At 44.7% G+C, this 16,294-nt stretch overlaps 1 protein-coding gene across 1 annotated transcript; it reads right to left on the reverse strand.

Moving 5' to 3' along the window:
• Window positions 1-609: 609 nt before the first annotated feature.
• IL17C (interleukin 17C) lies at window positions 610-16,294 on the reverse strand. The gene is made up of 4 exons (XM_012540368.2): window positions 16,224-16,294; window positions 14,883-15,045; window positions 2,320-2,651; window positions 610-1,193 (listed from the first exon to the last, which is right to left on the reverse strand). The coding sequence occupies exons 1-4, from the start codon at window positions 16,292-16,294 to the stop codon at window positions 935-937; spliced, it is 825 nt and encodes a 274-aa protein (XP_012395822.1). The 3' UTR covers window positions 610-934.

The raw sequence follows: 16,294 nt of genomic DNA on the forward strand, positions 1-16,294 counted from the left end.
CTGAACGCTCGATACAGAAGGCTTTGGAAGAGGGGAGAAAAATAAAAGGAAGAGGGCATCTGGAAGGTTGTATTCCAAAAAGGAATCCACCAAAAAACAGCCCACTGGGCTTGAAAATAACAATGATAATAATAATTATAAAATAAGTTATAAGTTTCAGGGTTCCAAAAGGCTTTCCCTTACAGCAACATGGTGAGGTAGGTTGTGAAAGGATTATTATCCCCAGTTTGCAAATGGGAAAACTGAAAATCAGAGTTTATGTGACTTTTCCCGGGGATTCTAGTTATCAAATCTGGATTTAAAACCCAGTTTTCACTTAACTCCATCATTAAAAATATAACTTCCCCATCGTCATCCCTACCCCTAAAATCCGTGCCCACCAGACATTAGAATGAAGGACATCATAGAAAGCGAGCCAACAGCGCTGGACCCAGTGGGTGCACAAGGAGGGGAGTCTTGGGAAACCTTCAGTTCAAAGACTGAAAGTCAGCAAGGGTTAGCAATCAGGAACCAATAATAAACCAATAATAAATAATTGTAGGTCAAACAAATCCATCTGTCCAGCACCACAGAGACATTGGAGAAATCCAAAACGAAGAAGATTTCTTGTCTTGGCTGGGATAGGGACTCCCTTGGGTATTGTCCTTCAACTGGGTTCAGAACTAAACCAGACCCTCGAGGTCATCTAATTCAATCTTCTTAGGGAAACTGAGGCCCAAAGTAATTACTTGTTCAAAATCCCATAAGTAGTAGCAGAACCTAAATTCAAACTCAGATCTGTTGATTCCAAACACGGGGCTCTTTCCATCCTTCCAGACTGCTTTATGGGCTAAGTTCTGTTATGGAGCTGGGCAAGTGATGCAGAATGGAAGGAGCAGTGACTAAATCAAGAGGACTGAGCTCAGAGAGCTTCTCAGCTCCCGCTGACCATTCCTTAGCTGAACCGGGGCAGGACACAGGTACAGCCCACAGGGACATTGATGTATTCTATCTGGAAGGTGAAGGCCCCTGGGGTCACTTGAGCATCTCCCTTCAGAGCACAGGGCTTGCGGCGGAGGACCATCACTCTCTGTTCCAGTAGAATTGAGTTTAATGAAGATGTCTCCCGACCCGACTTCATGTCAATACAACCTTTGCACAGGCACTCGGCAAAAGCCAGTTTTGGGGGATACCGGTTCTCATCCATGTCAATTCTGCAAGACAAAAAAATGAATGAGCATTGATTGAGTGCCTATGATGTACCGGGCACTAACTACTGCTAATTCCTGGTGATACAAAAAGAAGCCAAAAGCTGTCCCTGCCCTTAAAGAGCTCAAAGAATTATAGAAATATAAGTGATCATTAAAAAGCAATTATCCCTGGGGAGTCGGAACATCCCTAAGTCCATATCTATCGTTAATAACTAAGGTAAGGGGCAGCGAGCTGGTGCAGTGGATAGAGCACAAGTCCTGGAGTCAAGAGTAACTGAGTTCAAATCCAGTCTTAGACACTCACTACCTGTGAGATACTGAGAAAGTCCTTATCGACTCAAAAAAGGCAAACAAGTAAGGTAGTAAGGGGCACAAAGATAGGGGGTGTATCCAGGAGGATCTCAAAGAGACTTATCCTCTGTTTTGGTATTTTGCCCAATTTCTGTTTCCCTCTCTGCTGAATATCCCCAAACCTGTTGTAGGCAATAATTTTCAACTCTTCTTTATCCTTTCCCCAATTAAAATCAATCAACTTATTGACTATTAAGGGGATTGGGCAGAGCCTCTTGTACATCAGGAGAGAAGCAGGTCATTGTAACAGGTACTTAAAAGAAAACTCCATCCAACTAATAAATATATACTCTCCACCCCCATCACTAAGGCAAAGAGGGAGTGGACCTGCCCCTCCCTTCTTCCATATCTCTTAAGGCTCCTCCCACTCAGGAGAATTCTTTCCCCATTCAAGGTTGCTTTTGATGCCCGTTTTGACAGCATGTAATTTTGTGAGAGTCTTAGGCTGGATGTTGGAACAGCAGGATTTAGTCCTGGTTCTGTCATCAGTGAGATAGCAAATTCCTTTTCTCCTGAGGGTCACAGTAAAATGAGAGGAGTGGCCCATGAGATCTCCAAAGTCTCTTCCAGTATGAATGCTCCATGTGCCAACAATTGTGTGCTCTAAGTTCCTTCAGTTCCTACACTTCCAGCTCAAAGGTCATTTTTATAGTGCTGGGAGCCTGACTTCATCTATGCAAATGTATTTTTATACAAGAATATACAAGGCTGCAAGGGCAGCCTTCTCTGAGCCCCTAGTCTGCAGACCTCTGTGCTCTTTGCTGTCTGTGGGGCTTACCGGTATCTCCACGGGGAGAGGGATCGCTGGTGGAACTCTGCTTCATACACATTTTCCAGCTGGAGAGCTGTACATCGGGACTCTTGGAGCTGCCGACGTCTCCGGCCTCCGGCCAGGTCACCAACTTCTAGACCAGCCACCAGCGCAGCTGGCAGAGAGCGGGCCGACCTGGCGGCTTTGCCCATCAGGTGGAGGGGAAGATGGCCGTGGGACAGCTCCTCGGGAGGGTAGCAGCGTGAAGTCTGGTGAAGATTTGGAGCTTCTGAAGGTAGCCAGTGTGGGTGCCGGGAGAAGCAGGCAGGGAAAAAAAGGAGAAGAATCCAGGCAGGGATCTGAGGGAGACAGAGTGGGGGAAAGGGAAGATTAGTGGGGGACTTTTTGTGGGACTGGGGACTTACTGTTCCTCCTGGAAAGCCCTGGGGAAATCTGCCAACTTAGCTAGTTGGAATGTCAGAGCCTCTGGAAGGCAGGACATCTTCATCCACCAGGGGAGAAGTACTTTTTCCACCTGCATCCAGGACAGAGGGACTCCCTAGTTTCAAAGTCATCATGACCTATCCCTTCTCAACCTCTTATGTTATGGACCCCTTCAGCTCCTGGGGAGCCTATTCCGTTCTCAGAATAAGATTCTCAAATGCATAAAATAAAATACACAAGATCAGTTATTTCAATTATATAAAAAAATTCTGTATTATTTTATCAAAATACATTTGGTATTTTTCTCATCTAAGTTCTCAGATCCCTCAAATTATTTCCAAAGAGTCCATGGACCTCAGGTTAAGCTAGCTGGGATGTCAGAGCCTCTGGGAGGCAGGATACCTTCATCCACCAGGGAAGAGGTACATTTTCCACCTGTCCCCAGGACACAGGGGCTCCCTAGTTTCAAAGTTACCATGACCCCCTATTCCTTCTTAACCTCTTATGTTATGGACCCCTTCAGCTCTGGTGGAGCCTATTTCCTTCTCAGAATAAGATTCTCAAATGCATAAAATAAAATATACAGGATCAACTCTGTCAATTATATCAAGAATATTCTCTATTGTTTTTATCAAAATATATTCTGTATTTTCCCCATCTGAGTTCACAGATCCCCCAAATTATATTCAAAGGGATCCATGAACCTCAGGTTAAGAATCCCTGCTCTGAACTTTTTTCTGGTGACTTCAGCCAAAGAAATAAACAAAAGTCTACCTCCCAATCCTCTCCCATAAACTCTTTCCTTGTCTATACCCATCCCTCCAATTCCCCTTCACAGGTTCAAATCCCCCCTCCCAATTTTACCCCCCCCCCAACACATTCTAACCACCAAGGGGAGTTGGGGAGTTGGAAATTATTCTTCCAGTTTTATTCAGGACAAAGCTGGGGCACCCAAATCCATAACCAGAACCCAATCCACTGCAAAAGTAGGAGTAGAAGGGAGGGCAGGAGAGGTAAGAGGATGACTATTTCAGCCCCGGGTTCTTTCTTCTTCCAGATCATGTTGCCAATCCCAGGAAGTCCAGTTTTCATTGTCTCTCTCTACCTCCATCCCTCCCTTCCCAATAATGAGGGCCGGCTCAGCCAGTAACACATCTCCAGCTGGTGAGTGGCCAAGGTACCTCCCACACTAGGCACTGATGCTCTTACCATGACAGGGGACTCCATTGGTTTCAGGAGGAAGAAGTGGAGGCTTCTTTTTGGTCTTCTCTGGTCCTACAGCAGGCACTGTCAAGGGGTCTATTTGGGCTCTGCTAGCTCTGCTAGCCTCCTTATACTCTGGCAGAGAGGGCGGAACACACCTGCGGAAACTCCAGGGGAAAACATTCCTCTGTTAATGCTCTGCTCTTCCTCCTTTGTAAGGAAGTGCCATAGCTCAGTTTTTTTCTCCTCCCAACAATGATCTGGCCTTTAAACGGGGGGTGTGAGAAGACACTTCCCAGAGGGTTCAAATTTCAATGTCACTTTGACCTCCAAGGTTTTTTAAACACTCCATCCAGTTTTCTTCTTGAAGTTATTGCACAGACCTGATCTGCTGCCTACTTTCCCTCTCCAAATCTGTTTCACCCCTATCCTCTCCACAATCCCATCTTCCCCAGTCTTCACTCTATCCTCTCATTCCCTCTTCCCCAATTCATGTCCTCCTCTCCACCCAATACTTTAGCTGTTCTCTACAAGCCCGCCAGCCTTGGCCCTCATCCTAATGAACCCCATTCTCAAACCCCAAACTTTTCTGTCACCAGCTATCTCTGTGTAGAAATTCATTTCCCTGTCTATATTATTTCAAAACACATTTATCTATGACCCTAACCCCAAAGCCATGCTCCCTGTCTGTATCTCTCCAAGAATTCTTTTTCTCAACCTCACTTTCACAAGCCATATCCTCTTTCCCCTTTCCCCAAATTTTTCCTTTCCTTCCTTCTTCCATACTAATCCATTTCCCACATAGAGGATAAATAATTTACTATTTCTTTTTTTAAAAAAAATAATTATCTTTCTTTTTCTTTTCTTTTTTTCTTTTTTTTCTTTTTTTAGTAACCTAACATTTTATTCCAACTATAACAAAGGAGAGCTTGTTTCAGGCATGAGTAGGGAATAAAATGAACTGTTTAACAAACAGACCCCTGTTGACACAGGTAAAGGGGGACAGCTAGATTCCCTTCAAAGAAGTCTGCCCCTTTGAGAGGCAGTATGACTTACTATTTTTAACTACCTCCTTCCTTTCTATAGGCAAATATATATAGTTTCTATATATATCTTTCGTATTATTTTATCTAGAAACACATTTATTCATTCATCTCATCCCAAATCCATTCCCCCCAACCTCTGAAAGAATCATTTTTCTCAGTCTCATTTTCCTTCACCTCTTTCCCCCATCCTCAAACCTGTGCCTCTCCTTCCCTCCCCCATACTCATCCATTTTCCACATTAAGGGGTAAATGACTTGCTATTTTTTAATCCCCACCTTCCTTTCTAAAGGCAGGATGCAAGGAGTCACGAGGAGGAGAAGCATTGGACAAGGAATTCTTTGAGCCCTGTTTTCCTACCTGAAAAATGGGGTCAGTGACTCCATTCTCTCCCTCCTCTCCACCTTTCCTTATTCCTAGGGCTCTCTTGTTAAAAGGAGAGGAAGGAATAGGTACAAAGGATGCATGAAAAATGAGCCCCTCAGATTGAGATGCACATACTGTTTTTCCCATTAATTCATATCCCAACCTTTCAACTCTAAGAAAACTGTAAGCTTTTTGAGGGCAGGGCTCATTGGAAACTCCTGTGGAACCTGATGTTGAGCACAATGGTGGACAGGTCCCAATAAAACATTAATCTGTTCCAAGAGTCATAATATTAAGATCCGGAAGGGATTATTTAATGCAACCCCTTCATTTCACACAGAAAAAAAATGGTCCCAGAATCCAATTCCGTATACTTCAATCGACATCTAGAAAGATTGTAAAGTAAATATACAGAGCACTATGCTGCATTCTGGGAGTGATAGAAAATATTGCTAAGACATGGTTCTTGCCCTCATCGAGCTTATGGTCTTATAAAGACTTATATAAATCTATCACACATATAACTGTCACACAAAATATTACACAGAATTAGAGAGGTACAGATAAAGTATTATGTGAGGGAAGAGCAGGAGAAGGGGAAGAAGCTATTGCTAGGAAAAGTCAGGGAAAGGTTCATGGAGATAATTGGGTTTCATGAATGTCTGGGTAGTGCAGTGAAAATCGTGTTAGTCCTGAAGTCAGGAAGACTTGAGTTTAAATGCAGCCTTAACCTGGCATTACCAGCTGAGTGACCCTGGGCTAGTCACAACCTCTCTACCTCAGGATATGAGGATGAAATGAGGATAAAATAGCATCTACTTCATTTTCATGAAGGATCAAATGAGATGTGTATAAAGTACTTTGAATACTTTAAAATGTTACATGAAACAGAACCAGGAGATCATTATATACCTCAACAACGATACTGTATGAAGATGTAATCTGATGGAAGTGGATTTCTTCGACAAAGAGAAGATCTAACTCAGTTTCAATTGATCAAGGATGGACAGAAGCAGCTACACCCAAAGAAAGAACACTGGGAAATGAATGTAAATTGTTTGCATTTTTGTTTTTCTTCCCAAGTTATTTTTACCTTCTGAATCCAATTCTCCCCATGCAACAAGAGAACTGTTTGGTTCTGCACACATATATTGTATCTAGGATATACTGCAATATATTCAACATGTATAGGACCGCTTACCATCTAGGGGAAGGGGTGGAGGGAGAGAGGGGAAAAATCGGAACAGAAGTGAGTGCAAGGGATAATGTTATAAAAAATTATCCTGGCATGGGTTCTGTCAATAAAAAGTTATTATAATAAAAAAAATGTTACATGAATACTAGCTATTATTATTATTTGTTGTTATTATTGTTTGGTCATTATACTTGTATCTGACTCTTTGTGACCCTATTTGGGGTTTTCTTGCAACTGGAGTGGTTTGCCATTTCCTTCTCCAGTTCATTCTCCGGATGAGGAAACTGAGGCAGAGTGAAATGACTTGCCCAGGGGGCACACAGCTAGTGTCTGAGCTAGACTTGAACTCAGGAAGATGAGTCTTCTTGACTCCAGGTCCAATATTCTAATCACTGTGTTAAGAGGTGAGAAATGTTGAAGGGTGAGAAATACCCTAACAGTGATGATGGGGGTTCCCAGGCCGGTGTCACAGGTTTTTGTGAAAGAATTCACATTCCCCATCTCCAAATAAGGTTTTTTGTTTGTTTGTTTGTTTGTTTTTTTGTTTTTTGGCAAAAGGTTTCCTGTGGGAATCAGGTAGCTTTCTCAGAGCTAGGAGATTCAAGTAGGTGGGGATCTTTCTTAGGAATTTCCCCAGGCTGGGTGGCCCACCGTCCACAAAGATTAGGGAGACAGTTGCTTATTACATCAACTGCACCTCCTAGTTGTCCTATTGTTGTTGTTGTTGTTGTTAAATAGTTAACAGGAGGAGAGAAGACATTCTGGACTTAGGGAATATCATCATCCACTGTTTGGAGAAAAGCAAAGTTGGAGGTATAGCCAGTTACTCAATTTGGTTACAAGGTAAAGGAATCAGTAGTGTTAGATAAGGCAAGAGGGTCGTCCCGAATTATGGAGCATCCTGAATGTCACAGAGCTGTGATGGCACCAGTGGCTGAGCCAGACCCCAGGCTGGTGCTGAATTGATCCAAAAAGGTAACTGGATCCTTGGAAGAGGCAGATTAGGGACTCACCCTTCTCCTCTCCCCCTCCTCCCCATTCTTTTCCACCAACTGACTACCATTAATGCTACCATTACAACTCCATCTTATGTCTGGTCACCGATGACTCCTTTTACATCCAGGAGCAAGCACAAAAACTTGTTTGAATAGTTTCTTGGCCTAAGATTAGGTATAGGAAAAAAAAATCCTGTTTGGATTTTCAGCTCAACCCAGCTTCCTTCCTACTTTTCCAATCTTTATGCCCTACCCCTCTCCCACTCTTCCATCCAGCGACCATGGCCTCTTCCAGTATGGTTTGAATTTAACCTTCCAGCTGTTCTGGGTTGTTCCATGGCTGAAACAATTTTTCCCCTCCTCATTTCTGACTCTGGACTTTCCTGGCTTCCTTCAAATCTCACTCAGCCTATTCCAGTCACCCTTAATCTTAGCACCTTCTCTCTGAGATTATCTCCAATTTATCTTGTTTATATCTTGCTCCTCCAGAGTGGTTTGCATAATTAATTGCAAGATCTTGAAGGCAGGGAATGTATTTTCCACCTTTGTTTGTATCTCTAGTTCTTAACACTGGAGTTTAAGAAATGCTTGCTGATTTGACTTTGACTATCTCTTTCATCTAAAGTCTTATTTTCTATTGGCAAGAGATAGCTAGCTGGAAGATGGCGGACTTTGAAATGAGAAAATATGGGTTCAAATCCCAACTCATCTACTTGTACTCTTGGATTTCGTTTCCCCATCTGTAAAAGGAAGGGATTTTGACTACATGACTTTTGAGATTCTTGAGATTTCTGAATTCCATGATCCTCTATTCCATTGCCTTGTCCTGGGGAATAAATGGTTAAAGCCTGTTTGAACTTCCATGTGGATGAAGGCTCCCAGGACAGGATTGAAAGAGGTAAGAGGAAGATAGAGGGAGACCCAGATGCTGAAAGAGGGTAGGAAGGGAAATGATAGGAAAAGAATTAAGAATGGTAGAACAGGTGGAGATCTAGACTTAAAAGGCACGGAGATTTTCCCTCCCCAAATACACTTTTCCCACAGTGCCCAGGACTGAATTAAGGTACTGCCAGCTCCACCCATTCTCTTTAAAAAGGTAAATGGGCTAAGACATTAAGCAATCCGTCACTAGTATCAGGGGATTTCAGAGCTCAGAACAGTATAGTCAGGGGAAGAACAATAGATTGGGACTCAGAGAATGTTAGTTCAAAAGTAGTTTTGCAATTTATAACCAGTGTTCTTGGGAAAGTCAGAAATTAATGATCTTACTGAGCTTTGGTTTGGTCATCTGTAAGATAGAAATGGCAGGGGAGTGCAGGGGATGAAGTCATAAAGACCTGAGTTCAAAACTGACCTCTGGCAATTAACTCCATTTGCCTCAGTTTCTTCATCTGGCAAATGAGCTGGAGAGAGAAATGGCAAACTACCCCAGTATCTTTACCAAGAAAATCCTGGACAAGAAGAGTTGGACATGATTGAAAACGAATGCCTTCAAAATGAAGGCAAAGTGGTAGACAGAGATTTGACATCAGGAAGATAGTGAAGAAGGAAAAAACAGGGGAGGGGAAAGCAAGTATAAAAGAGACTTTACCCTATTACTCTCAAAATCCATTTGGTGCTTTTGGTGCCTAGAAACAAAGACACCAGTTACCTCAAAAGAATCTTAGAGAGTATTTGGTCAATGTTGGGAAACTAAACATGCTCTGTAACCATTAATTATCCGTTGTTAAAATGAGCTTGGATTCAAAAGCAATGAGCAAATAGTTCTCAAAGGGAAAGTTGCAAATGAAGTCATATGAAAACTCATTCTGAAACACTGAGAGATGCAAATCAGAATAATTTGAGATCTTACTTCACATTCAGAAAATTTCAAAGGATGACAAGCAATGGAAATATTCAATATTGCAGGTGCTTTAGAAGGAATAAGTCTACTGATCATGTTATTGGTGATACTGGATTTGGCCAACCATTCTGGATTAATACCATCTTTAAAAAGTGACATGATACTGTAACCTTTGCTCCAGAGATCTTCCTTCTGGGTATCTAACCCAAGGAAACTAAAGACAGTCCTGTATGCCACAAAATATTCAGAACAGTGCTTTTTGTATTAATTAAGAACCAGAAATTAATAAGATGTCTATTGATTGGGGAATGGCTTAACACATCATAATACGTGAAGATATTAGTACAATAGGGACAGCTAGATGGTCCGGTGGATAAAGTGCTGGACCTGGAGTTAAGAATACTCACTAGTTGTGTGAGCCCAAATAAGTCACTTAACTTCTTCTATTTGCCTTAATTCACGGGAGAAGACAGTGACAAACTACTCCAGTGTCTTTGCCAAGAAAACCCCAAATAGGGTCACAAAGAGTTGGACATAACTGAAATGCCTGAACAGTGACAGGCATGAGACACCCGGGTGCTAGTGTAAGTGAACCAATACAGAGTACATTAAATGGAATTGTAAAGACAATGACTCTGAGGATGTAAATGGAAAGAACAAACAAACCAAAACTTAAATGTGATATAATCGATTATAATGACCAAGAAGCTTGTTCCTGGAGAAGAGCTTGTCTCCTTCTTTTCAAAGGTGGGGAAATATGGGCATTGAATATTATAAGTCAGCTTGTTGGTTGGTATTTTTGAACTGCTTTAAAAAAAATCTTATTAGTAAGAGATGATCTCCTGGGTAGAGAGGAACATGGAGGGCTATTTTTGAAAGAGGCAGTGTAAGAAAAGATTTCAAAAAAAAATTCAGAACAAAATAAACTCAAGTATTCTTTCTGGAACTCATTTTGCCTGGGACTCATTTACAAAATGGAGTTCTGGTATTCGGAGAGTGATAGAAGAATAGGGAAAGAATAAAGGAGAAAGAGAACAAAAAGATGAGAGGAAAAAGGAAAAGTTCAGAAGACAAACATTAAGTGTATTTCTCTCTCATCTCCCCAAAGTGAGGTCAGTTCTGTAGTGCTTCAAAGAATTCATCTCTGTGCCTCAGTTTCTTCAATTGTCAAGTGGGGATACTCATTTCTGCTCTGCCTATATCTCACCTTGTTAGGATCAAAAGAAAGCACCAAAATGAAAATATATTATAGAGAATAAAATATACAACTGCAGGAGATTATTCTCATTATTCTTATTAATTATTTCATCTCTCCTGTGTCATTATGAATTTCATGTTCTAGGATTGAATAAATATCAGAATTGGCCGCCTTTGGTCAGAACCAACCTCCCTCTAGTTCAGGGTTCTACCTTTGACATTGACAGTAGATTGAGGACAGGAGTAGAAGGACAAGATTTCCTTTGGGAACTACAACTCCAAAATTAGGATCTACTTTTGTTTCTTACAACAATTCATTTATTCAGGGTAATTGAAGAATTGTAAATGATAATCAGCAATGAAAGAAATATTAAGATAACATGATAAAATTAAAATCATACAATAAACCATCAACTCCAAAATATTTTTGATTTTTAAAGTTAATTTTAACTTTAATAAAAAATGAAGACAAAAAACACACCTGTTTGTTATAAGCTCCTTTTTTAGTGTATTTTGGGAAAGATTAAATTATAGTTATCTTGGTTCAAAGGTTCAAACATCTTAGCTGTCTTTCCTTTGTATTGCTTTGTTGTTGGCTCTAAATGGCTACTTTGATTCTTCTTTCATGGTGCTGCATCCTTTCATACATGTATTCCTATATTTTTTTGGTATTCTTCATAGTTGTTATTTCTTATAGTGTAACACTATTTTATTAGCTTCATCTGTTTCAATTTTGCCCGCTTATTTCCCATTTGTTGTAAATACCATTAATTTATGGAAACTTTCTATGGTCTGCTGGTGTGTGATTTCGGCCAAGTGATGTCACTTCTATTTTTTTTTTTTAACTAGATTGGGTAATAGCTAACTTTTACATAATATTTTAAGATTTGCAAACAAGCTTTATCTCATTTTATCCTCACATCAATCCTGGGAGGTAGATGCTTATTACCCCTGTTTTACAAATAAAGGAATTGAGGCAGACAGAAATTAAGTGACTTGACCACGGTCACATAGCTAGGAAATGTCTGGGGTCAGATTTGAACTCGGACTCTCCAGACGCCAACCTTAGTATTCATACTATGGTGACTAAAATTACTAAGTTTCAAGTCTTAGGTGACTTTCTTTTGTTTTGTAGATGAGGAAACTGAGTAGCAGAGTTCAAACCCATGAACACAAATATGGGGCTTTTTCCTACCTGCCTCGTGCATGATTAGACTGGAAGAATTTTGGACTAGTTAATTTCTAAGATTCCTTAAAGCTCGGAAACTCTATGAACTATTAATAGTTTCAGTTTATAACAAGTTGCACAAGTTTATAACTTGGGGGATAGTGTACAAGCTTTTCATTTCTACATGACAGAATATTGGGTCAGATCTAAAAAGAGGAAACATTGAGGATCAATGCAAAATTTTAACACTTGGGCTCTAAAAGTCAACTTCATGGGTACAAAATTGGGGAAACATGGTTATATGATTGTTTGTTGGAAAATAATCTGGGTTTCTTTGAGCGACTACTTTATGTGTTGACAGTGCAATAGAACAGCAGAAAGAGATATGAGCTTAGATTGCTTTAAGAGAAGCAGTGTCCCGAATAAGGAAATGTGATAGTCCCATATCCTTTTCCCTGATCAGAGCAGATCTTGAATCTTTTGTTTTGGAGAGAGTCTGGAGAAGGTTAGCCAGGATAGTGGCAGATTTTGAGACGAGGCCATTGTTTGTGGTGATTCTCCGGGGATGTTGAACTTAAAGAGAAGACATAGGGAGAACATGATGACTAACCTTCAAATATTTGAAGGGCTGCCTTGTGGAAGGATTCACTTTGGGAAGTTGCACAGAGGCAGATTTAGGCTGAGTGTAAGGTTTCTGCCTCAAAGCTGTGCCCAAACGAACTGCCTCTAGAGAGAGTGATGAGTTTTCCATTACTGGAGGATGAGGTAGGGCAGTTGGTCCCATTCAGGTTGGACTCCATGGATGGCCTCTCAGATCCCCTCCAGCTCTGAGGTTCTGATGATTTCAAGTAAGAAGGGGAAATAGAATGCCTGGTGATTCCAGGATTTGTTAGACAAGTTACTTCTTTTCCTTTCTCTTCTTGCTTAATCATTTCCTCTTACATTACATCTTTGCAGAAAATCTTTCAAGGGAAATCTGGGAGGTGATCAGTGCACGTAGAACTTCAGAGCAGCTTGACTCATCCCCAGCTCTCTTTTCCTTTTTTTAAGCCAATAATAGTCTCTAAATTCTTGATTTGGACTTGGATTCCACTCAGCCTTAGTTTCCCCGAGAGAGCAAAGCTACTGCTTATCACTTGCCTTGCTACTGGATTCAGGAGGGATCAAGATTGAAATGTCTCACAGGCAAAAGTTTTGACTAAGATCACCCAATTTCACTTCTTAGGTGACTCTCTTCTGTTTTACAGATGAGGAAACTGAGTAGCAGAGTTCAAATCCATGAACACAGATATGGGGCTTTTCCTGCCTGTTGGATAGGGAAGACACCTCAGGATATGGTATCTTAGAACAAGGAATGTTAATGAAAATATTACAGTAGAGCGGGGTTGGAAAGAGCCATCTGAATCCAGAGAGAGAACTATGGATACTGAATGTGGATTGCAGCATAGTATCATATCTGTATCCATCTTCATGAGTTCAAATCTAGCCTCAGATACTTGCTAGCTGTAGGACCCTAGGTAAGTCACGTAGTCCTGTTTGCTTCTAATTCCTTCTCTGTAAAACGAACAGGAGAAGGAAATGGTAAATCATTCCAGTACCTTCACCAAGAAAACATCAAATGGGGTCACAGAGAGTTGGACAGGGTGAACAACAATGGGTGTGTCTGAGACTGTGGCAACACTGGTGCCGGATTCCTAGGAGGGGCTGTTCCACATCTAGGGGAATGCTTTGTGGGTCAAGAGTCTGGCTTTTCCTCCCTCCGTTCCCCCTGGCAAAAGCAGACTCAGAGGCACAAACTCGTGTGTGTGTGTAAACGGGGGATAGAGATTTCCATCCCTTTGCTCGGATGGATGATGTGGCTGAGGAGGGTTTTTTTGGCTTCAGAAGTTTTGTTTGTTGTGATCTTTCTGGAGATTCTCACACGACGGGCTCTCACTGAGTCACTGACAGGCTAAAACAAGTCAGAATCACAAAAAATCCGAGGCCGATTAGTTCTTAGACGACCGGTGCCTCCATTTTCTAAAAGAGGAAACAAATCCGGAGGGGAAGGGATTTATCCAACGTTATCCGTCAGGGAAGTGACTGAGTCTGGCCTCTTGCCCAGAGAATGGGATTCCAGATTCCATGGTCTCTTCCGTGCGCCAACATCTTGGTCCTTTTGCCGACCAAAATACAAGGTCCAAGGTCCAAGGTCCGGCCTCCCCTTGTCTGATAGAAAAGAGCTTCGGGTTCTTGCTCCACACTTAACCACCCGACAAGTCATTTGTCTCTGCGTGCAAGAAGGAAACAATAACATTCTTTCTGACTCACTACCCAACAGCCTCTATGAGACTGACGAGGTCACTGGCCAAAATGAACAGTTCCATCCCACCTCAGGGAGAGCAGGGCTCGCCTCAGGATCCTTTGCTAAATTCAGGGGAAACTGTAGGGGATGGGGCAAAAACTTTCTCAGAATTGGGGAGCGAAAGCTGTGGTTGCTTCCAGGTTCATTTTTTTTCAGCAGCTGGGTATCTGTGACCTTTCTCTGATCCATTTCCTCTCGGGTCATCGCCAACTACCTGCCAGGCTCAAGAAGTCTGCTAGCGGTTGGGGAGGGGAAAAAGGTCCCCGGGTGGTCCGGGCTCCTCGGGGGCTGCAGAAGGGGGTAGGAGGGAAATTCAGTTCCCAGGTCTCTGCATTGCTCTTTTGGGGAAACGGGCTCCCCTCTGGGGATTAAGGAGGGTCCACAGCGAAGGAAAGGAGAAAGAAGGGTGGGGAGTAATTGTAATTGCAATTTTTAGAAGGCTTTAGAAAGGGCTCGCATTACATCCATTCCCCCCCCCCCCACCTCCCCAGGGGGAGGGGAAGTAGGACACGTATTAGCTTTATTTTCCAGACGGGGAAACCGGGGTTTGCAGAAAGGAAGACTTGATCAGCGCTGGAATTCAGGGAAGGCTCTAAGTTCGGCACCCCGTGGGTGGGGATGGGTGGAGAGGTCACGTAAGCCGGGTGCGGGGAGGAGAGGCCAAGGGAAGTGTGACTCGGGGGCTGGGAGGGAGCCGCTGCTGGGCAGCCCCGGGCTGGGGCAAGCGGCAGAAGTCCCAGGTTGGGCAAGACTGGAAAGGGCCCGCGAGCAAAGAGTGGAGCCCGCCGCGACCTCGGCCCCGAAAGGAAACCGAAGGGACTTCCTCCGCCGCCCCAGATAGCAAGGGCCCCGAGCCAGGGCCTCGCCCAGCAGCGCGCTCCGCCGGCCCCGTCGGCGCAAGGAGCCGCCGAGGTTCCAGTTCCGGGACTGTGGCCGGCTCGGTGGAGAGACGGCTCTGTGGGCAGACACGGGCACGGACAGGGAGGCAGAGAGAGACTGAAGGACTCTGAGAAGAGAGAGGCAGAAGGAGGACACGGAGGCAGGGGAGGCACGGAGGGAGGGGAGCCACGGAGGGAAGGGAGGCACGGAGGGAAGGGAGGCACGGAGGCAGGGGAACCACGGAGGGAGGGGAGCCACGGAGGGAGCGGAGCCACGGAGGGAAGGGAGGCACGGAGGGAGGGGAGCCACGGAGGGAAGGGAGGCACGGAGGCAGGGGAGCCAGGGAGGGAGGGGAGCCAGGGAGAGAGCGGAGCCACGGAGGGAGGGGAGCCACGGAGGCAGGGGAGGCACGGAGGGAGCGGAGCCACGGAGGGAGGGGAGCCACGGAGGCAGGGGAGGCACGGAGGGAGCGGAGCCACGGAGGGAGGGGAGCCACGGAGGGAGCGGAGCCACGGAGGGAGGGGAGCCACGGAGGGAAGGGAGGCACGGAGGCAGGGGAGCCACGGAGGGAGAGGAGGCACGGAGGGAGAGGAGGCACGGAGGGAAGGGAGCCACGGAGGGAGGGGAGCCAGGGAGGGAGCGGAGCCACGGAGGGAGGGGTGCCACGGAGGGAAGGGAGGCACGGAGGCAGGGGAGCCACGGAGGGAGGGGAGCCAGGGAGGGAGCGGAGCCACGGAGGGAGGGGAGGCACGGAGGGAGGGGAGCCACGGAGGGAAGGGAGGCACGGAGGCAGGGGAGCCACGGAGGCAGGGGAGGCACGGAGGGAGGGGAGCCACGGAGGGAAGGGAGGCACGGAGGGAAGGGAGGCACGGAGGCAGGGGAACCACGGAGGGAGGGGAGCCACGGAGGGAGCGGAGCCACGGAGGGAAGGGAGGCACGGAGGGAGGGGAGCCACGGAGGGAAGGGAGGCACGGAGGCAGGGGAGCCAGGGAGGGAGGGGAGCCAGGGAGAGAGCGGAGCCACGGAGGGAGAGGAGCCACGGAGGCAGGGGAGGCACGGAGGGAGCGGAGCCACGGAGGGAGGGGAGCCACGGAGGCAGGGGAGGCACGGAGGGAGCGGAGCCACGGAGGGAGGGGAGCCACGGAGGGAGCGAAGTCACGAAGAGGGAAGCGCAAAGACAGACGCAGAGAATGGGATTCGCGGAGGAGGAGGAGACACAAAGAGAAAGAAAAGATCATAACACTAATAAATCACCTTAATATGGCCCATAGCTTTGTCCACATTACCGTCTTGAGTCTAAACGGCAGCTTGGTATTTAGCGTCAT

This window comes from Sarcophilus harrisii, chromosome 2 (assembly GCF_902635505.1).
Source record: "Sarcophilus harrisii chromosome 2, mSarHar1.11, whole genome shotgun sequence".
Classification (NCBI taxonomy): domain Eukaryota; kingdom Metazoa; phylum Chordata; class Mammalia; order Dasyuromorphia; family Dasyuridae; genus Sarcophilus; species Sarcophilus harrisii.

Excerpts from the sequence above, each read along its gene's own strand:
- IL17C (XM_012540368.2), bottom strand. The coding sequence starts at position 16,294 with ATGACGCTAAATACCAAGCTGCCGTTTAGACTCAAGACGGTAATGTGG. Across the intron at positions 15,046-16,223 it reads AAGCTATGGGCCATATTAAG|AGCCGTCTCTCCACCGAGCC; the intron begins GTGATTTATTAG and ends GTCTGCCCACAG. Across the intron at positions 2,652-14,882 it reads GGTTTCCTTTCGGGGCCGAG|ATCCCTGCCTGGATTCTTCT; the intron begins GTCGCGGCGGGC and ends TGTCTCCCTCAG.